This window comes from Phodopus roborovskii, unplaced genomic scaffold, assembly GCF_943737965.1.
Source record: "Phodopus roborovskii unplaced genomic scaffold, PHOROB, whole genome shotgun sequence".
Taxonomy (NCBI): Eukaryota; Metazoa; Chordata; class Mammalia; order Rodentia; family Cricetidae; genus Phodopus; species Phodopus roborovskii.
The window spans coordinates 749245-772872 of NW_026125575.1; the positions used below are offsets into that span (position 1 = coordinate 749245).

General features: G+C 39.7%; 1 protein-coding gene across 1 annotated transcript in view; it reads left to right on the forward strand.

Annotated features, from left to right (window-relative positions):
* Abcb5 (ATP binding cassette subfamily B member 5) overlaps positions 1-23628 on the forward strand; it is an 84846-nt gene that overhangs the window by 27076 nt on the left and 34142 nt on the right. Inside the window, exons 12-19 of the mRNA XM_051177840.1 lie at positions 973-1176; positions 5813-5983; positions 7264-7425; positions 12524-12664; positions 16527-16670; positions 17974-18078; positions 18217-18294; positions 22670-22753. Of these exons, the coding sequence (XP_051033797.1) occupies positions 973-1176; positions 5813-5983; positions 7264-7425; positions 12524-12664; positions 16527-16670; positions 17974-18078; positions 18217-18294; positions 22670-22753 (1089 nt within the window). The remainder of the gene's footprint in view (positions 1-972; positions 1177-5812; positions 5984-7263; positions 7426-12523; positions 12665-16526; positions 16671-17973; positions 18079-18216; positions 18295-22669; positions 22754-23628) is intronic.

The following is a 23628-nucleotide window of genomic DNA, read 5'->3' on the forward strand; positions in this document are numbered from 1 at the left end:
AGATTTGTAACTATTGGAATTACAATTGAGACAGAGAATTGGAGCTAAGAAATTATAGACAATTGGGGCAAGAAAATTAGGATTAAAGCAATAAAGAGGCATGCCTGGAACTGCAAGCATGTGAGTCTTTACCTTTTCCAAGTGGACAGGCTTGTACAGCAAGTGTCTTTACATGGAGCCATCTCTCTGGCCCATTGTTTCTCATTTTCTGTAGTCTATGATGTTGAATTAGCTCTCACATGAGGCTGATAGTCCCAAGAACATGATTCTTAATGCTACTACTTAGCATTTACTACCATGTTTAATAAAAAATCTTGTAGAAGCTGGTCTCTTTTAAATTGATGTCTTGGCCCATGTTTAAAACATCATAGACATGGAGTACCTGCTAATATTTATTAATCATGTCACTGAATGAGTGGAAAACAGTGTCCAGTCTCACATAAATGCCAGGACTGTGAGGCGTGGAGCCTCGACAGCCATATCTAGTCCTGTCCCTGGAATGTGCTGGAATGTGCTGCAGTAACAGTTCTACCTAGGAAGACAGTATATTTATTGTTAATTAAAACAACAAGTAGAAGGAACTTTTGTCTTTTGTGATTGAATAGGCATTGAGAAATAAAGGCTAGAACTTTACAGGCACCATCAGCCTTAAAACAACAAAGTTGATGGCTTCTGTCTCCATAACATTTGTGGTACCTTCAGGGTTTGTGTGTGCTTATCTTATTAACAACCTTATTAATACATAATTTGCAGTTTCATGGGATTTTAAGTTGATTGTTTCGTAAAGATTAGTTGATTCCAATCTACTGGGGAAAAAATCTACTGGTGTTATTCATACAATAAATATTTTATCAAAATATAGTCAGTCTTTGCTGAGATACTACTCCTTGGTTTATTCTTCGGATTAAGAAGATAGCCAACAGCCGAGACCTCAGACGTCATCATAGTCTACTTGGTTCTTTGGTTTGGTAGATCACAATGGATGAGAATGACATCCGAGCCCAAAACGTGAGGCATTACCGAGAGCACATCGGAGTGGTCAGCCAAGAGCCTGTTTTGTTTGGGACTACCATCTGTAACAATATTAAGTTTGGGCGCGAAGGCGTTACTGAAGAGGAGATGGAGCAGGCAGCGAGGGAGGCGAATGCCTATGACTTCATAGTGACATTTCCAAAGGTGAGCATGATACTGCCCGGGCTCTGTGCACGTCCGGGTCCTGTACGGCCAGGGGGGAGGGTAACTCAACTCTGCACAGTGTAAGTGTGGTTAATGCGGGGAGTATTTCAAATGCAACATCTGCAGAGAAGGGAACGTGCTAAAGTCCAAAACAGAATGACATCAGTGAAAGGCCAATTACAAAAGTTTTTTTTATTGTATTTAACCTTATTGTATTTCACTGCACATTGAAGGGTGAGAGGGAAAAAAAGATAGCTATGTTAAAGCGGGACAAAGAAATTTGAGAAAATCCCTAACTCAAGCTGAAAAATGGTTTCTGCAAAAAAAAAAAAAAAAAAAAAAAAAAAGTTAGTTTGACGCGCCACCTGGTGGCTAATAGTAGGAACGGAGCGCTCACACACACACTGTCAAGACTGGTGAGCCAGGATGAGCTACTCCTACAAGTGGAAGAAATAAACACCGTAGAAGAAATAGGGAACTGTAAAAAGATGTGATAAATTTAAAATTCTTATTAGTGAACATTGTGTGATAGGTATTAGAAATTTGTCTACATTTCCTGAAATTTATTAGAACCACATAAATATTATGGGGTGCAACCAGTAAGATATATATATATGTGTGTGTGTATGTGTGTGTGTATGTGTATGTGTATATGTATATGTATATATATATATATATATATATATAAAACACTTGAAATTAAAATTGAAATTGAAATTTTATTTAAAATCCATCATTCCAGAAGGTCACAATAACAAAATCTTTATTTATGAAGGACATACTTACAAACCACACTGTGTGAATTGTAACAAAAATAACTCTTTTTTAAATAATGTTTATAATGCCATGATTTAACATAGTGATTAGCATAGCATGTAAGCCAGCAGTATCACTTGAGTTTCTTTTCCTGTAGTTGAGAAATGATATGTCTCCTCTTGCTGGCCTTTTACTCCTTTCAATGAATGTCCTCGGAATGCATAGTGCTCCCTTGCCTCCCACTTAGAATTTGGGAGTGTTTCCATGTAGTCTTTAACTCTGCAAGATAGTGCTTACTTTACCAAAAGAATTCTAGACAAAGGTGCCCCTCGGAGTAAACCTAATAGTAAATCAGAATGCTGTAATCCAAAAGGGGGAAAGGAGAGAAAAGTTAGCATGATGGATACCGAAGTTCATGGGCATGTAAACTAGGAAAAAGAAGAGAAAAAGTGAGAAACAGGTATAGGAAGAGGGAGTTGGAGAAGGAAAAGAGGGGAGAATTAGAGAGGAGGGGGGAGGAAAGAGGAAGAGAATCAGAAATGAAAGGTCCTTCTTGACCACTGGTCCTAATCACTGAAAAGTTGTCCACAATGGGTTACTATGAACCCTGCTGTGCCTGTGGATTTAACAACTTGGAAGGGGGCCAACCCCTTCAAAAACACAAACTGCTGAAAAACTTCACGAAAAAGCAAATAACTAATGAGCCCAAGCTTCCCTTTAAAATAAACTGAATCTTTAAAAGGTAGCAAAAGTGATTAAAATTTTTTGAAACATTCACAATGTCATCAAAATAAAAATTTCCTAGAAAAACATTTAATAAAAGAGTGACCAAAATAGTGAAAAAAGTCCTAAATAAATTGCACCTTATTTACTAATCTAAAGAGTCAATGTTTTTAAAGTTATACATTCTTCCCTATAAATCTGATTCTTTACCAATCAGAGAATTACATGAGTCTTTTGTATATGTGTAGAATATGATGTATGAACTCCAGAATATTTCTGTATTTATAAAATCAAATGTGAATAGACAAAGCAGCTTTAAAAACAGAACAACAAAGCTAACATACACTCACAACATCTAGTTCAAGAAAACAACCAGCATAGAACCATAAGAGGATATGTAGAACATCAGGGCAAAGACTCCAGAAATGGACCCACACATTAGTTTTTAACAAACTTAAGGCTGAGAATGTAACTTGGTGTGAAGCATTTGCCTGGCATGCACAAGGCCCTGGCTCATCCCCACAAGAGGAGTTAAGAAACAAAGAAAAGAAAGAAGTAAAATGGATTAAATTAAAACCCTCTTTCAAAAAACACCATTCAGAAAATAAAAAGGCTGGACACACAGTATAAGAATGTGTTCTGAATGTCTCTACCTGGCCAAGTGCAGGTCACAGGGGGCTAGAAGTTAGGAACCAATCCCAAGGAACTCTAAGAAGAGTTGGGAGTTGGGTAGAGTGAGGTTAGACATAATCTAAATACATTGTATATATGTATGAAATTACCAAAGGAAAGAAATGTTAAAAAAAAACAATAACAACAACACACACACATACACACTAGTTTTCCTAGCATGCAAGAAGCCCTGGGTTCAGTTGCTAACACCATATAAATCCAGACATTATGGCCCATGATTGCAATCCCAACACTTGGGAGGTAGAGGCATGAAGAGAGACATAAAACAGTACAAGGTCATCCTGGGCCACAGAGCAAATTTGAGGCTATCCTGGGTTAGACTAGATATTCTCAAAAATAGATGATGGATAGATGGATGGATGGGTGGGTGGGTGGGTGGATGGGTGGATGGATGGATGGATGGATGGATGGATAGATAGATAGATAGATAGATAGATAGATAGATGATAGATATAGATGATAGATTAGGTAGGTGATAGGTGAGTAGGTAGGTAGATAGATGATTGGTAGATATAAATAGATAGATGACAGATACAGATAGATAAGATAGATAGACAGATAGATAGTAGACAGACATACAGATATATTTACAGTGTCAAAATCAAATATAAATATTTTGAAGCATGTCAGGCTTAGACGGAAAAGGATCCTGAGATTTTGTAGGTTAGGGTAGTGCTCTGTTCCATAACTGGATGACAGTGACATGCTGTGGTAACTTGTTTGCCAAAAGCAACAGGGCTGCATCCATAAAATGTGTCCATTTTTTAGCATAAATTATTCCACAATAAGACTTTTTTCTTTTAGAAATCCTTCATCCTTTTTAAGATTTTTTTTTAATGTATGAGTGTTGTGTTTGTCTGAACTACGTGTGTGTTGTGCCATGGAGGGCAGGATAGGGCATGAGATCCTTGAAAAATGGAGTTCAGGTGATTGTGAGCACCACATGGATGCTGGAAACCAAATGTGTGTCCTCTACAAGAGCAGCCAGTTCTCTTAACTGCTGAGCCATCACTCCAGCCCGAAGACTGACAATTTTTTTTTTTTAATTTTTGTTTTAGAAAAAAAGTTTGGGGACAGGGGAGGATGGGAGGGTGTGGGAACTAGGATTGATATGTAAAACAAGCTTGTTTCAAATTTAAATTTAAAAATTATATAAAGAAAAAAGTTTCTAGAAATGAAATGTTTAAAAACTAAATATTTAAAGCTTCTATCCTTAGTGAAATGTGTGCCATAACCCAACAGAATATGACCAATATAGGCTGCAGATGCTAGAAGATACCCCACTATAATAAAATAATATTCAATTTGTTAAAAATGCATTTATCAAGAATTAAATAAGAAAAGGCCTTAAAGTTTTCCCAAGATTGAAAAATGTTTTTAGGTAAAAAATAAGGCTTTTAAAAAAGAAGTTGTGGTAAGTTTTAGTTCAGTGTATTTAGGCTTTGTATGTTTTATTTATTTATTTATTCATTTATTTTTGAGATGGGGGTCTCTCTACAGAGCTCTTCCTGTCCTAGAACTCATTCTATAGACCAGACTGGCCTTGAACTCACAGAGACCCACCTGCTTCTGCCTCCTGATTGCTGGCCTTTTGGGTTTGTTTTTAAGGCAGATTCCCCTGTAGTCTAAATTGGCTTTTATTTCGGTGTGCACTTGAAGATAGCCTTGAACTCCTGATCATCCTGCCTGAGACTCCTTAACAACAGGCTTACACATGGGCATCCCCACACCCTGCTGATCAGGGAAGTCCTTCTATATATGTTTTTCTTATTGGTTGACGCATAAAACACTGTTCCACCCACAGAGGTGGGAGTAGGAGACGAGGATAATTCTGGGAAAGGTAGGCAGAGAGAGACCTCGAGGAGACATCATGTAGCTACAAAAGGAGAAACAGGCCTGGGAATTCTCAGGTAAGCCAAGACCACATGGAAATACATAGATTTATAGAAATGGGTTAATAATTAAGACAGAGCTAGCCAGTAAGGAGCCCTAGCCACTGGCCAACAGTTCTGGGACCATGCTGGAAAGAAAACTCCAGTTACACCCTGCTAAGTGGCATTCATTTGTGTCTTACTACCTTCCAGAGTCTCCAAGAGGAAAAGTATAGACAACCTATCAAATTGCCAACAAACACTTACATTACAGTGAACACTTCATAGATTTTTTTTTTTTTAAGCACTCTGAGGTCATCTAAGAGAGATTTGAAAATTCACTCAATTAAGAACTTTTCTAAGAATCCTTGTTCGTGTTTATCTGGTTTGGTCTTAACTTACCTTTCCTTATTGTCTTTGCCAAGACTTTTTCTCAGAGATGTTTTCACAGTGATCAAATCAAAGATTCTGAATGACCAGGCTAAAGTTGTCATTAAGCGGGTATCAAAACACAAATGCGCTTGTCATTTCCTCTTCTAATCATTTAATCACACTTCTATATTTGTGCTTTTTTCCTCTCCCTGTCTCATTAGAAGTTTAATACGCTAGTGGGGGAAAAGGGAGCTCAGATGAGTGGAGGCCAGAAACAGAGAATCGCCATTGCTCGGGCGCTAGTTCGAAACCCCAAAATCCTGATCTTAGACGAGGCTACATCTGCCCTTGACACAGAAAGTGAGTCTGTAGTTCAAACTGCACTGGAGAAGGTAAGTGGACAGAATCTTTTCTGAGTCCCACACTCCTGGCTTACTGTTGTTTTTAAGTATAAGGAAGTACGGATTTGGAGTTCCTTGGATAGCAACTAGTAATCCCCAGAGTTCCTCTGGTATGGATCCAGGGTGTGATTTGGAAAAGTAAATGCTGCTACAGTTGACATCACACACACACACATACATACACACACTATGCACAGCAGGTCTCTTCTTCTCATAGCACAACGCCCCCTATCACAGAAGCAGCGGCAGGCATCTTTTGCTTCTTGCATCCACACTAGTGGGATTCTTCTCTTCATTTATTATTTTTCTTCTTTAATGTCTCCCAAAAGTATTCCCATTAACACAATTGCACTTAAAGTAAAGAAGCTTTGACTGCCATTTACCTTCCTCAAATAGTTCTAGAAACTGTGAGAGACTTGAGAATGATTTTGACATCACTCAGTGACCTAGCCTCACTTCTGAATGGCACATTTTATTCCCTATTACTAACGCATATTATTACATTACTACTTTCTCAGTTGGATTGGCTGATATAAAATGTGCATGCACTTATACACACATGTATATATACATACAATCATAAATGTGTATATTTGTTTATGGACTACCAATATATGGGTATACATTCTTAGCAAATGTGTGAATATGGGGCCAGTGAGATGGCTCAGTTAGTAAGAGTATAGACTGCAGATTCCATTACATAAATACAGAGAGAGAAGCGAGCAAGACAGCCAATGTTACTAAGAATAAGATAATGGTCTCCTTTGGTGTATAAGCGGTGGCAATGACCGGAGAAGGCAGGTGATGGTTTCTAGATGCTGGCAATGGCCTGTCCATGTAATCTGATGGATTCAGTTTGACACACATCTATCAGTACCTTTCTATGTACTTGTGATTGTTTTAAAACATATTTTACCTTGAGTCTGCACATAACTTGTTCAAGAACATGCTCATTTGAGAGATAACAATGAGTTTAAATCTTAGACCCTTTTTGTCCTTAGGGTTAGACAGCTAGACTTTTCTTGTTACATTTCTTGTTAGTGCTAAGATACTATGTTCTGTAATAAAAACAAAGCACCATTTGGAATGAATTACTTTTTTTTATATCCTAATTTCTACTGGCCTTTCTAATCTGCTAAATATTCTAATTTTTCTATATCCCAGGACAAGATTCCTTGTAAAAGTAATGCTGTGGAAATAAGTTGCCCTGACTATTGCAGAGGTTATTTCTAACACTCTTCTGTTTACTTTCCATGCCTTCTGTTCGGTAGGCAAGCAAAGGTCGGACTACAATTGTGGTAGCACACCGCCTTGCCACTGTTCGTGGAGCAGATCTGATCGTGACTATGAAGGACGGCATGGTGGCAGAGAAAGGGACCCATGCTGAGCTAATGGCAAAGCAGGGCCTGTATTACTCACTCGCCATGGCACAGGTAGTGTTTACAGGGTGTTATATCTGCATGTTTCTTGTAACATAGGAAATAGGACTGATAGGAAAAGTGTTACATTCCCCAAGGAAGTGCTTAAAAGACTACAAAGTTGGGAATAAAACAGAAGAAGGCCAGGATGAGACAGCAGTGCAGAGTCTGGATTGTTATTATTTTACAAATTAGGAAATAAAGAAAGCTATCTCCTCTTCAAGTTTATAAAATGATTGTAAACTCTAACTTTGTCCACTACAGTAAGTAAAGCATTACTTAGCATAATCTAAAAAGTAATGAAAACAAAACAAAAGTTAGAAATATAATCTTAAATTAGAGCATGGTGGTGTCCCAGCACTCAGGAGGCAGGAGCACAAGGATCCTTGTGAGTTCAAAGCCAACCTGGGACACGTAGCGATACCCTGGTTGTTTTTTGTTATTTTGTTTTTTAAAGTGGGGAGGGTGCTGGGAAGATGTCTCAGTCAATGAAGTGCCTGCTGTGTAAGCACAAGGACTTAAATTCAGATCCCCAACACATGTAAAAGCCAGACACAGCTCTGAGATTGGCAGACAGGCAGATCCCTGAAGCTCTTTGGCCAGACAATCTATCCACACTCATGAACTAGATTTAATGAAACAAGAGAGGGAGCTACTCAGTTTTAACCTCTGGCCTGTATGCATATCATGTGCACACCCATAGATGCATACACACACATACAGATACATACACATGTACACATGTATACACACTTAAAAAAGAATTAAAACATAGGAAGAAAATACAATCAATTTGATTAATTACTTCATTTTGATCTTATTTCATATTCATCCATATTCCTTTAAAAGGAAAAGTAAGGACAGAGTGTAGTGAACACCTTTAATTTCAGCATTTGGGAGGGAGAGGAAGGTTGATCTCTGAGTTCAAGGCCAGCTCAATCTACAGAAAGAGTTCCAAGACAGCCAGAGCTATACCCACAAACCCTGACTCAAAAAGCCAAAATTAATTAAATAAATAAATATAAACAGACAAATAAATAAATGTGAGGTGTTGCTGGACACTGAATTTGCATCATTTTTCATCCCTTAGAGCAGTGGTTCTCAATCCTCCTAACGCTGCAACCCTTTATGTTGTGTTGATCCCCAACCATAAAATTATTTAATTGCTACTTTATTACTGTAATTTGGCTACTGTTATGAATCATAATGTAAATATATGATATACAGGATACCTAATATGTGACCTCTAAGAAGGTCACAACACACCGCTATCTTAGAGGCATCAGCTGGTAAAGTTACTGAGTTCAATATTTCCAAACCAATATAGCTTGTAAGAAAAGGACATAATTGAGGTCAAACCAATCACTTTTTGAGAGCTTTGAAAACCATTACACTCAGGCTTTCTTTGGGATAACACATCTTTAGCTTTTCACTATTATTAAACTGAAAGTCCATCACTAGGCTTTGAGTTGAAGGGTTTCACAATGTGGGAAAATTATAGCTATGTAAAATATTTCAACACCTTCTTTGAAGTAGATTAGTATTCTCAGATAACCAAAATTGTGTCAATTCAGATAGAATACAGTGGATTCTTAATGCTCAATGAATTGACATGAATAAGCGATTCTTTTTTTCAAATTCTGGGTGCCTTTATTTGCCACTGTTGCTTATAGTGTCAAAATTAGTCACTCTGAAACTTCATAACCATCACAATGACAAAGTTATCACTGCTAAAAAAATATGAGAAGAGGGGAGGTTGCCTTGCAAGTATGAGGACCCGATTCCAGAGTCCCATCAGTGTGGTACTGCCCCCTCCCCAACACACACATAATTTCAGATCCCCTTCAGTGTTGTGGGGACCATAATTCCAAATTTCCACCAGTGTGGCAGACCTCTGTAATGACAGATTACCACCAGTGGGTGGGGTAGGGCTGTAAGGTCAGATTCCCTGTGTGTGTGTGTGTGTGTGTGTGTGTGTGTGTGTGTTGGGGTAGGTGGCTATAATTTCAGAAGAGACAGAGTCCCCAGTACACAACTGCCATGCTAGTCTAATCATACCAACACTCCCTGGGTCCAACTGAGAGGCCCTGCCACAATGAATAAGGTGGAGAATGATCAAGGACGTCTCCCACTTTTGACACTGGGCCTCTGCATTCACAAGCATAATCACACACCACACCACATACAGAGAGAGAGAGGGGAGAGAGAGGGGGAGAGAGAGAGAAGATGCACATGGGGGAAGGAAAGAAAAGAACGCCAGAGAAGCCCACAGCACAGTAGCTGAGGAATGAGTTGCTACCAGCTGACTCTGTGAGGTTATACTTTTAGGCCCTGGGATAAAATGCCTGACATTCACTCTGCTTCTGTTCTCTAATCCCCAACTTGAGGGAAATGCAGTAATCAATTAACAGTGACCTAATTCGTGTAAGTATTTGGAATTACCCGTGCACTGGTGGATATGAAACAAAATGAGAGATGGCTTCATCGTGGGTAAGAGCACCTGATGCTCTCATAAGGACCCAGGCTCTGTTCCAAGCACTCACCTGGTGGTTCATAACCACCAGTTCCATGGGATCTGATGCCTCCTCCTGAGTTCTGTGGCACCAGGCACATATACACATTCATTTGGGGGAAATAACCATTAATAAATCTTTAAAAAGTTAATCAAGTACAGATGCAACTTGTCTTTGTTTTGTTTTCTTTTTGTTTTGTCTTTTGAGACAGACATTCTCAGTGTAGCCTTAGCTATCCTGGAACTTACTCTGTAGGCCGGGCTGGCCTTGAACTCACAGAGTACTGGAGTTAAAGGCATGTGCCATCACCAGCCTGGCTCAGATGCACTTTTTAGAATACCTTTTATTTGTACTTTGTCAGTTTTGTACAGGTATACAATGTGTCTCTATTCCTATCCACCTCAACTCCCCAACTTCGTGTCCTGTTCTTTCTTTTCCTTTCCTTTCTGTTTCTGTAACTCACCAAGTCCAATTAGTCCTGTCTGCTGGGATATCACCTGGCCTTGTTGGCTTGACTTTGCTCCGGTAATCACGACTGAAAGGAGTTATGGAATGCAATGGCTATGTCCTGACGTGAACATGGCAGCTCACAGCATTCCTCTCTAACCTTTGCCTTTTCTCCTACCACATTCCTTGAGCCTTGGAGTGCCTAATTTAGAGCTAAGCACTTTGGCAAGCTATCAGTCTCTGCATTACCTGCTGTCCACTGCAGAGGGTAAGTTCTTTGGCCAAGATTGAGGGAACAGTACTAACCTATGAATGAATGTAAGCATAAATATTTTAAAAAAAAAAAACAATTTGGCATGTTCATTTAACAGCACAACATATGATCCCTTCTAAGACTCATGACCATCCAATCCATGGGCTTTTGAGCGTGTTTACGGTTAGACAATAATTCCTTCCTGTGTTCAGGTCCCATATCCTATGAGAAAGCAATTGGTTATCCCAATAACCTTCATGCCACTATTACATCGCCTTGCCTGGTAGGTCAGTATTGTAGTTGTAGTGCTCAGGGTCCAGTGCCGGCTAAGACTGCTATTGCTTCTACCCCATACCCACACCCCACACACCATCACTGTCCTGCCACCACCAGCCACCTTCCTGGTTAAAGCCTTCCAGCACCTTCCAGGAAAGCTAGCCAGCATGAAGGAAAGTCTCAACTCAGTCTCAGTTTGGTTTCTCTATGTCTTACAATCAAAGTACAATTTCATCTTCAACAATAGGGTCTTACCATCTAGTTCTGGTGAGCAACCAAGAGCAATGATGACAGCCTGCATTATTTTAGAAGCCTCTGGGGACTCTGAGTTGTAAGGAAGTGTTTGAGGCCTGGCACTAAGATTTTCATTTACCCATGCAGGGTACCTATGTTCAAACTCCTTTTCCTAATTGTATTTTTAGTTACCTTACAAAGTAATAGGTTTCCCTACAGACTTTTCATACATCCTCAGTTTTGGTTGACCTTTAATCTTACTGTCTCCTGTCTCTACCCACTCCCATCACTATTCTTTTGTCTAGCAAGCTCCTTAGCAAATTCACCCTTAGAAAACTTTATTATGAAAGCAAATTCTATTTTAAATTTTCCACAGATTAAATAGCTCCTGAAGAAAAAGAAAATAACCAAATACAAGATTTTTTTCCATAGTAGAAAAAAAAATAACAGAAAAGAAGGTGATAGCATAAAAGAGTTTGTGATTACGATGTTTAATGGCAAGACCGTCTGATTAAAGTTTACTGTGCCGTCCTGTGATTCATTAACTGTTCTTCAGATTGCCAAGGAATCTGAGCATCCCTGGAATGTGGTCCTGTGAACACGTCCCCTGACCACTGATCTGCCTCCATCTCCCTGACCTCTCAGTTGCTCTTCTAGTGCAGTCACAAATCTACCTACTCACTTACCCCAGAGCAGTGGCAAAGGCTGCTTGGGTGTTTCACTAAAACCACCCTCATCTGTCTGAATTACAAAGAAAACTAGGTCCAGCGCAATCTAGCTTAGAGTTTAACCCTAATCTATATTTTAACTCTCTATTTGTGGTTAGTTTGATTACTCTGTATTTTTTTATGCTCAGTGAGCCCCAGTGCACACATACCCATTTTGCTTTGAAATCTCAGTCTGGATTGGGCTGTGGCTGCTGGCCAGGAAAATATTATTGTCTTCTAAGATCTCAGGTCCTGGCCACACACATCCAAGCTTTATAGTGACACAACAAAATACCTTTATATTTTTATCCTGTGTGTGTATTGTGTGTACATGTGTATGTATGTTTGTTTGTTTGTTTTTAAGGAAGTCTCTAACGGGCCTAGAACTCAGCAAGTAGATTAGAGTAGCTACGTTGCAAGCCCCCAGGATCAACTTATCTCTGTCTATCCCTCCACATCTTCACCCCCTCAGCTGCTTCCCCACCCCAACTCCCAACCCTTCCTGCAATACCCTTTCTCCTAGCCATAGCACTAGGACACTAAGTGCATTCCATCATGCCCAGCTTTTTTAAACTTTGAGTTCTGGAGACCAAAGTCAGGTCCTTTTACCAGCTGAGCTATCTCCCTGGCCCTGCTGTGTTTTTAAGGTGTTCTTATGACAGCCTATACATTTTTCATTTAAGGGTATTAAAAAAGCTGATGAACAAATGGAGTTAAAGACGTGTCCCTCTGAAGGAAATACCAGCTCAGTTTCTCTGTGTAACATGAGCAGCACCAAGTCCCCCTGCGCTGAGCAGTCTGAGGAAGTCATCCACCATCAAAAGGTAATGGAGTCACCTATCAACATGCCTGTAACATGTTCTCCAGTGCCCAATTAATCCTCATAAAATGTATAATTGATTGACAATAAAATAGTACTGTGCCATTAAGCTCACAAAACATTTGCCCTCACTTCCCCATGACACTAAAAAGGTCATCTAATGAACCACATTTATGTCAAAGTTCTTTGTGTGTGTGGGGGGGGGGTGAATTCTCATGAAAACAAAAGCAAACCATGGGTTAAAGCAACAGTTTGAAGTATGGAACACACCACCAGGGCCATCCCAGATTATGTGGTGTCCAAGATGTTGTAGATCTGAGGCTATGGGCATCCAATGGGACTTCCAGGTCCTTGTGTCTCAGAACAAAGAGCTGGACCAGCAACAAGTGAACAGTCATAGAAATCCAAGCCAACTATTAAGGAAGGAGCAGGCACGCCTAAGAATGGAAGTGAGCTTGAGAGGTGCAAACGGCGCAGTATCATGACCATTGTTTGGTCATTTACACACTGCTTTCTCTGCACGTAGTTCAGGTGGAGATGGGTTTCTAACTAATCTCAATGTCTCTTTCACTGGCTCTTGCTGCAGCAGCCTGGAGGCACACAAGCCTGCTTGTACAGTTCTGGCCTCAGACCCAGGTCCCTTGGCTAGGGATACTTGTCCCCAGGCATACTCCTCCTGACTCCCAGTACAAAGGTCACCCTGCTTTATCCCTCCTTGCCCCTGACGCCACTGGTACTCTCTTCAGTCACTACCCTACCCTGTATCATTCCTCTATCACAATTTAACTCCTTCCTCCTAACCCACCTAGAGCTTCCAGATAGGCAATTGAATGTTCTCAATGCCTCCCTCCCCTGGTTAGATTTCTATTGTCGTGATAAAAGCCATGCTCAAAATGAACTTGGAGAGAAAAGGGTTTATTTCAGCTTGCAGTTGTAGCCCATCCTGAGGGGAGATCAGGGCAGGAACTCAAGGCAGGAGCCTATAGGCAGGAACTGAAGCAGAGGTCATGGAAGATGCTTACTGACTTGCTCCCCATGGCTTGCCCAGTTTGTTTTCTTTTACAACCTCCCTCGGGCCAATCGGTTGTTCCACTTTAGATACAACGCGTCCCCTTTTACTATGTGGTCTTCATGGCACTCACATTTACACTTCTCCCCTCTTTTCTATCACTTCTATTTTTGTAAAGGTCCATTTGTATAAACACATAATAATTTTCAGGCCCACAAGACAGCTCAGCAGGTAAAGGGGCTTGCCTCTACCAAACACACACAGACACACATGCACCCTTGTGCATGCACACGAGTACAGGCATGTGGGAAAAATAAATTAATAGAATAAAAATAATTAAATGTTTAAAGAAAAATATGTTTCCATTTTGAATCCTATTCTTTCTTTGAGATTTTTTTTTAGTTTTTTGTTTTTGTTTGTTTGTGGTTTGTTTAGTTTTTTGTTTATTTGTTTTGTTTTTTAGTATATAGTCCACAAACCCACAGAAGCTCTCTGAATAGAAATCAGAAGTGATTAATCTGAATGAGAAAAAACTTTTTCCACTAGCCCTTGAATAAGGTTTAAGATTACTTTGTCAATATAAGAAATAAACTGTCAGCTTGTCAATAACTGTGAATGTCATCGATGGATACCAAAGGAATTTTCATTTATTTCAAGTACCCAACAGAGTAAAATTTACAACATCTAGCATTTACTAAAACTTCAGCAGTGAAATAAAACAAAACAAAAATCACTGATAAGATGGCTTAGTGGGTAAAGTCTTTTGATGACCAGTGTTCAAACCCCAGCACCCACATGATAGAAGAATAGAATGAATTCCTGCAAGTTGTCCTCTGACCTCCACGTATATCCTGTAATAGTTCACGTGTAGACACACACACACACACACACACACACACCTAATGTAAAAACATTGAACTTATGTGAGAATACCCAGTAGAAAAATCTTTATGACTTCAATATTTCTTAGATATATTACCAAAAACATACTAAAAAGAAAAATAATAATAAATCAGACATTATTAAAGAACATTTTCCCTTATAAAACAGATTTAAGCAACAGGATAAACCATAAACTGAAAGAATTTACAAACTGCTTATCTGCTGTAGGAAGGACTTGAACTCAGGCTAAATTGAAAACTGCTAAAGCATTAAAAACAGAAGAAGAGGAAATAGCAGCACCCAAGTTACAAAGTGAGAACAAAGAGGAAAAACTTTAGAGACAGGAACATAATGTGAGTTGCAGGGGGAACACAGGATGAAGGAGCTGGACTGGCAACCAAGGAGGAGTTTGGAGAGAAGGAGAAACCTTCTAGGGAAGCAGTTGTGTTAATTATGGTAACTATGTTAATAGCTTCATCAATAACTATCTACTTCCAAACTCCCCAAATGCATACATATGTGCAGTTGGCTGTGAGCAACTTACATATGTATGTGCAATTGGCTATATGAAATTATAACTCAATAAAGTTCAAAAATAGATCAGATGAAGTGTTTAATTCTTTAGGAGATTTTTAACTTTGACACACTGGTTTGTGTCTCTACAGAAAATGCCTATTTCATATTTTTATATCAGGTTATCTTAAGATATTCTGTAAGCTGTAATATATGACATTACTTGTGATTTTACAGAGGTTTTTCATTTTGATTGTCTCATTTAGTTTTATTCTTTACTGTCTTGTTAACACTGTTTAAGCAATACTCCTTTTGTGTGTGTGTGTGTGTTTGTTTGTTTTGCTTTTCAAGACAAGGTTTCTCTGTGTAACAGTCCTAGATGTTCTGGAATTCACTCTGTAGATCAGGTTGGCCTTGTACCCACAAAGATCCACCTGCCTCTGCCTCCCAAATGCTGAGAATAAAGGCATGAGCCGCCATCACCTAGCCTACTTCTTTTTTTTTTAAGCCTGCATTTGTTTTTAATCATAGGGGGGGGGAATCTACCTTTCAAAACTGTGACTCATAACTACATATGGAGGAATTGAGCTGAATGCTGGGATCACAAAAAAATTTTAAAATGACAACAGCAAAATGTTTGTGAATGCATGACAGCTAAATATTAATTCAATGTCAAACATACAACGAACACGACAGTTTTCCTGGCTGTCTCACCTGTACTACAAGGAACACCTCCACTTCAGTCTTAGCTCTGAGCACACAAGCCTCTCTACCTTTGCAGTATGCACGCTCTCACACCATGCCACACAACCTAACTGGAACAATTTCAAGGCTAAAATCCTAGTGAAACATTGACCTCCTGCACTTCCTCTGCTGACTTCCTGCCTAACCCGTATCCTCGATTAGAGCATGATATTGAATCCAGTCTAACAAGATTAAGGAAAATTGACTCTGTTATTTCTTGTGATTCTTAGTTACCTGACATGTGACCTAATGTGTATTTTCTTTTTAATTTTTTAAATTACGTATATGGTTGTTTTTCCTGCATGCATGAATGTTTGTGTACCACATGTGTACAGTGCCTGAGAAGGTCAGATCCCCTGGGACTGGAGTTACAGGTAGTTATGAACTCTCATGTAGGTTCTGGGAATCACACCCTGGTTCTCAACCACTGAGCCATCTCTCCAGACCCAGTTTGTACTTACTTAGTGATAGCCAGCAACTGGGTGGAATTCCAAAAGCTGACAATGTACAAATCATCACTCTGGTGTAAGACTCCTTTATGTTTCAGGCTCATCGTTAGTAATAGCAGTGGTAAAATTTTCTAAGGTAAATACAATTGTATGCTGCCATCTGTTATGTTTGCTAGTTCCCAGTGTGCTTCCGCTTGTCCTGCCTCGCCCCTCTGATCTACACAATGTCCTCACTGATGCTGTTCTCAACCAACTTGTTTTATTTATAGACAAGTCTTCCTGAAGCTTCTCTATTAAAAATATTTAAATTAAACAAGCCTGAATGGCCCTTTGTGGTTCTGGGAACGCTGGCTTCTCTCCTAAATGGATCTGTTCACCCAGTGTTTTCTATCGTCTTTGCAAAATTAGTCACTGTAAGTAAAACTCACTTGTTTATCACGCTTTTAACATGTTAAGCATTGCCAGAGAACACAGAGCTGCAGCATACTGATCCACAAAATAGAATCCAGAACCTTCAGTGGCTCATCTCTAGGACAGGGTCCACGGTAGGAAAGGCAGCTCCCGTGCCTGGGAGATGAGCCACAGCTGTCTCACAATGTTCAGCTGGGTGCTGCTGGCTGGATGAGCTGTAAAGAAATTGCTTTGTCTTCTAATTCTGACTCCAGTGTTGTAGCGGCATTCCTAAGCACTGAAGCAATAAAAGAGACAGCTACAGCTTCTCTCTTCCCAACCTGTCCAAACAATGACAAATTTTTATTACCAACCAGCTCAGGGATAGGGAATACAAGTTTGGGATTGTGCCAAAGTCCCAGAACAGTGGACTGGCTCAGGAAATCACTAGACCGGTACTGTCTTCAGCAGCCACCAAGCATAGCTACATTCCCTGCCAATGTGTGTATGTCTAATACCTAACTTTGTGAACAACGTCTAGGGGCACATACAAATGTGTCACTTTAGATGAATATTAAGAAATGTGCGTTACTAAAAGTTATTAGGAATAATAATTCAAAATGCTGATATAAAGTGAAAAAAAATGCTATAGGGTCGGAAAGCTGTCTCGGTGGGTAAAAGTGCTTGCTGCACAAATCTCACAACCTAAATTTAATCCCCAGAACCCTCATTAAAAGCCAAGTGTAGTGCACATCTGTAATCCAGCACTCTGTGGCAAGATCTGAGGCGGAGACAGGAGCACAGGCAGGAAGCTGGTGGGTGGCTTAGCCTAGGATGTGCAGTGTAGAAACAGAGGAGGTGCACTACCTCAGCAAGGTGGGAGGCAAGAACCCACTACCAAAGCCGACCTCTGACCTGCACACAAATGCCCAAATTCACACACATGTACCTAAAGCGGGGGAGGGGGGGAGGGAGGAAGAGATAGAGGGAAGGAAAGAAAATTCAAATAGTAATAAAAACAAAAAGATAGTATGATAGTGGAAGAGTTATTTATCAGATACATTTGAGCAAATGTACGGAAATTAAAAGTAAAATTATTTGATCATGTATATTAAAAGTAAGCAGATAATGATGATGTGATGATGATGATGATGATGATGATAATGATAATAATAATAATTTTTGCCCAGAAATGCATAGTTTTTTTTTCTTATGTTGCAATTCCTGTGGGGAACTCTGATATATATGGACATTTTGAATGAGGTCATTTTGTTTCCTGTTTACACTCTCCTCCAAGCTTCTGATGGAAACTCTGTTCCTCCTCAGATGTTTGAAGACAAAAATAAAGCTACATTAAAACGTGATACAGAACTCTACTCCATGGTGTTAGTCATGTTGGGCATCGTTGTTCTTGTCACGTACCTGATGCAGGTAAACTTTTAACTGACTAACCAGGCCTGGGCAGGATTCCATGTTTACATTATCTTCTCTGTTTCCGTTGAAACTATAATAACTGAATGATGCAAAGAGATTTAAGAATAAATGTAGAACTTTTTGTTTGTTTCCTAGGGGTTGTTTTATGGCAGAGCAGAAGAAAATTTAACCATGCGATTAAGACACTTGGCATTCAAAGCCATGCTGTATCAGGTAAGTGCATTTCTTCTTTTAATTGAGGTTTGTTGTCAAACATTCTAACCTTTAGTTCTTTCGCATTTCTTGACATAGCCTCTGTATCCAATCATTGAAAAGCATAAGTTTTCGTCATTGTTCTAGGCACCAAAAAAATCTGCCATCAGAACTCTTATAAGTATATTGTTCTAATAAAAGCTTATCTGGGGACTGGAGAAACGGCTCAGCAGTTAAGAACATTTGCTGCTCTTGCAGTAGACCAGCATTCAGTTCCAAGAATCCACATCAGGTAGCTTACAACTGCTTATAATTCTCACCCCAGGCAATGTAATCATCTTTGGTTTCTGGGGGAACTACACTCACGTGCACATACCCATGTACACACACACACACACACACACACACACACACACACGCATGCGCGCACATAATTAAAATAAAAAATCCCCAAATCACAAGGTCTGAAAATAAAACAAAGAATTCAGGTCTACTAGTTTTCACTTCATTCAGCTACCCCTTAATGCATGGTGTTGTGCTGGTTGGTGAAAAGAAAGGCCACACATTAAAACTGAAAAGGAATTTGGGGACCTCAGAACAGCCTGGCAGGAGTCACTAATCCCCTTGGATCTCATCCATGGACTGGCGAGGGTTCTTCTCTCCACACTCTAAAGTCCTACAGTCTCACAGCTGTTGTGGAGAAAGTCCTTGACTCAGCATATGTGTGCCTGGCAGGTCAGATGGCTGCCGATGACCAGTCACTCTTGGAAATGACTAAACCGGGTGGATCAAGTTCTAACCACCCACCAGAACACAGTGTGGTGGCAGAGGTGGACAGGGTTCCCCTGAGACCGGTTAGTCCCTGAAGCTCTCTGCTTCACTTCCTGTTAGCAGAGTTTACCTCTGCCATGCCAAGGAGTTCCGTGATTCTTGTGCAGGAGCCCTCGGCTCCAGCAGTGAGTGAGGAAGCTCAGAGCTTCCTCTACCTTTTAAAAAGCCTCTAATCTAAAACAATTTTTAAAAGATAGCTCTAACCCCTGCGTGCAACTCTTAGTAGATTTCTATTTCTTTACTTATTAACACCTTATATCTCCACCTGGAATCTTAATTAGGGTGAGACTGTAATTAACTAAAACTATATTTCACACCTACTGACTTAATGTTTTTATCTTCATGAATTCATGTTCTCCCCAGTTCAAGTGTATTTATGATGTTCATAGAATTTCTTAACTGTTTCCTGAATATCTTCATATTTCACACAGACAAAGGTAGATTTTTATGTTTTCTCTGCATTACTTTGAACTTCCCCTCTGTTCACAGAATATTTTTAATTATTAGTATATATGCTTGTCTGTGTGGGTATGTATGTGCACATGGGCGCAGGTGATGAAGGAGACCAGAGACTTCGGGGCCCCTGGAGTCAGAGGCTGTTGAACTGCCTGACTTAACTTGCTGGAAACCTAACTTGGATCCTCTGGAAGAGCAGCAAGTGTCCTTTACTATCTCTCCAGATCTTGTTCACAGAATGTTTTAAAAGGAAGAACCTTGAGACCCTGAGCTGCTACGACCTGAAGAACACTTGTCAAATACTTTGGTGGTCTGGCAATTAAGGCAACACAGATCTTTCTCTAGCTTTAACTATATGAAGGCCACCAGCACAATAGCCCTTTTAAACAAGGACTTGCTATTCTACAAGCCATCAATTCTGTCCCTCTAAAACATGCAAAAATAAATAGCAAAGCCATGTATGTTCTGCTTACCCATCCAGTTCCCCTGTAATTTCAACTCAGTCCCTTTCATCACATTTTCTTGATTTTCACAATTGTCCCCCAGCATTCTTATTGATTCTTATATTTGGTTTTGTTTCTTTTTTGATGGAGGGATAGGTATAACATTTTTAGCCTTTTCTTTGTAAGTGCCTTCACAGAATTGCTTTGTCTGTGGCAAGGGAGACTGCTAATATGGGATTTTACCTAACTTTTATTGCCTGAGTTTCTGTCCTAAGATAAAACTTTGAAGCCTTAGAAAGCATGCTGAGGCTTGCAGGTCCTTTTTACGATCGTTTTGGAATCTCACTGAAGTAGACATGTTTATAGAGTTGGGTGTGGTTTTCTGCAGGTATACAATCTATCTTTTATGTGATTACTTAAGAGCCTTTCAGTTGAAAAGTTGTTGTGATTGTTCCTAACTCCCATGACAAAATATTGTTCATTGTAATTTTTAGTGGTCAATATTGATCTACAGAACTGTGGAGGTTTGAATTTTTTTGGTTTGGGGTTTTTGTTGTTGTTGTTTTGTTTTCTGGTTTTGTTGCTGTTGTTATTTTTTGTCCATTCCCCCCGTAAATTGGATTGATTAAGAATTGTTAGTAAAACACGAGTCTTTCAGCCATCAGATAATAGCATTGATAGCAGCCGCTTAGAAGTCTCATAAGTGCCTGGAGCTTCTTCCAAAAGTTTGTAATGTCACAAATCAAGAAGCGAGAAATAAAACTCAACCAGAATGCTTCAGCCACATGAGAAGCAGAACAAAACAATGTCTTAATAGCTGTGGTCTCTTTGCTGGAGCTGAAATCCTGGCTCTGGCACTGGCCAGCTATGGCCCAGCCCCTCCATTCCTGAGTAAATCCATCTCCTCTTCTACAAAGTGAGGACTACTGTAGTATCTCATGGGGCTGCTGAAATAGCTACAGGGGAAAAAAAAAAAAAACACATGCCACATGCTCCTTGGACTGTGGATGTACCTTTATTTCTAGTAAAATTATTGGTAGAGAAATTGTATACCAAAATTCCCCACAGCTTCTATTTATACATATTTTACCCCTAGGAGGACAGAAAGAAATCCAGTTTTCACCCAGTGCCAGCTAAATTCCAGAGAATCTACTAAATATTTTGGCATAGATCACATACACAGGAAGACAATTACTGACTAGTAGAAAAGCAATCTGGGCATACTGCTGATTGGACAGGTGGCTAAGACTGTTCATTGTATGGTACAGAAAGTTACAAGAGAATCTGGAACATAATATTCAATATTAATCTTGTATGTTTTTTTATATCGTACCTAAAATTTCTTCCTGTATCCCATGTCATGTTGAAGTCTAGAAACAACTAGGAAGTAGATGGAATCTCTTAATTTGAGGGCAAGTTATACAGACTAACAGTACTTGACTACCGGTTCCAATGCTGTAACCATACAGCAGCTATCACCCATGAGTGTTCACCTCTCCCCGGGGCGCTTCACTCACTGACCATGACCATAGACTCAGGTCACCAAAGACTCCTGAGACCCTTCGGGAAAGTTTCCCGTGGCAGTGGTTCACACAACACAGCTCTGTGAGCAATCACATCCACCCTACTCCACACATTCCTCCTCCGGTCATTCTTCTAACACACTGCATGATTCATGCACAGCCTGCTTCTGTTTAATTCTGGTTTCCTTGACAACACTATGTAACCTGGGCCTCTGAGCTCTGGCTGGGTTGTATCAAAACCAACAGTTTTGGGTGTTTTGGTTTTTAGAAGAAGCGTGTTTGTCAGTTTCTCCGCTGGTTTTTAACTCCTAAGTATCGTCTGAGTGAGTGGGAGGAAACACTTAATAAAAGGAAATCATTTCTTCAGGCTGGAAAGTGCTCAGAAGGGCTGTCTCTATTAACTGCTGGGATGAAATCAATTTTTACCTTGTGCTTTTTCTTGCTCCTGTTTTTTTACCTGTCTTCTTTAGACTCCATGCTTTTAGACAGCAGTTTTCCAGCCTTCCAACTCTTATCTCACAGTACCTAAGACTTACCAAACTTAGGGAGTAATATAGAAAGTGTCAAGTAAAATCTTGCCTTCTTCCGAAAGGAAAAGGAATAGTCAGGGTTTTTTGTTTGTTTGTTTGGTTGGTTGGTTTTTTTTTTTTTTTTGGGGGGGGGGGTCACTGATCAGTTCAGGTAAAAAGATTTGAAAATGTCTATGTTGTACTGGACATTACTATGCAAATAGAATGTTCTACATACACAGCTCTCTGCTAAGGGGTTTGTAACATGCATTGGGCCCTATATTCAATAACAAAAACCTAAATGAATAAATAAATAAATGTCTGTTCCTCACAAAGTACTTGTGGAGTAAAACTTCAAATGTCTGTACTATGGCAAATACCCTTTTTTTAACAATAATCATTCTGCAACTATATTTCTACATTCTGCTTATTGTAATGTGGTAGTGAGTCCATGGTTCAGTCTTACATTCTTCAGTCTATATAAAATGCAAGCCTTTATGCAGAAGGTAGTAAGTATATCCATGGTGCTTACTGACAAGTGAGACAGCAGCTAAGTTCCTTCAAACCTGGTAGAACAATCACAGATCCCAGAAGAACGTTTTCCTAATCATGTGTCAATTCCTCTTCTCTCTAGGATATAGCCTGGTTTGATGATAAAGAAAATAGCACGGGAGCCTTAACCACAACATTAGCCATGGATGTAGCACAGATTCAAGGGGTATGTGATTTTCAATTTTTTTTTATTACACTTATGTATTCTGTGGATGAGTGAACATGAGCCACAGCCCACACTTGGAGGGCAGAGGACAGCTTTCTGAAGTTAATTCTGCCTACCCACTGTGTGGGACCTGGGGATCAAACTCATGTCATCCAGCTTAGCAGAAGGTGTCTTTTCCCAATGAGCCTTCATGTCAGTCCTGCAGTTTTATTTATTAAACAGCCTGGTGCATGTGTACCTACACGTGTATCTGTGACTATCTCTGTGTTATGCTAAAGTGACCTAGCATGAAGGGGACCAAGGAGTGTCACAACCAACAGGGGATTCTTAAGGAAAGACTAAAGGCTATCTTTGAAATCAGACTATTTGTAGACTAAAATGAAGATGCTTTGGCATTAGGATAAATCTTAAACTAAAGGAGATTTTAAGGATTAGAGAAAAGGGGCTGGAGAGATGGCTCAGAGGTTAGGAGCACTGATTGCTCTTCCAGAGGTCCTGAGTTCAATTCCCAGTGACTCGCAACCATCTGTAACAAGATTTGATGCCTTCTTCCCACATGCAGACGGAACACTGTATACATAATAAATAAACAAACAAATCTTTAAAAAAATAAAGAATTAGAGACAAGAGTTCACAAGGAAATAACAGGACAGGAAAATAGAAAGAGGAAAGAAACACACCTAGCACAGACTTTTCCATTGCTTTGCTTTGAGACAGGGCACCATTAAGCAGCCCGGGTTGGCCTTGAACCCATGAGGCTCCATCTTGTCCAAATGGTAGAACTAAAGGCATGCACTTCACTCATATCCAGCAATGTCAATGAAACAAAAAAGTTTAATTTTCATTTCCCCAGAAACTAAGACCTTACTTAAAGG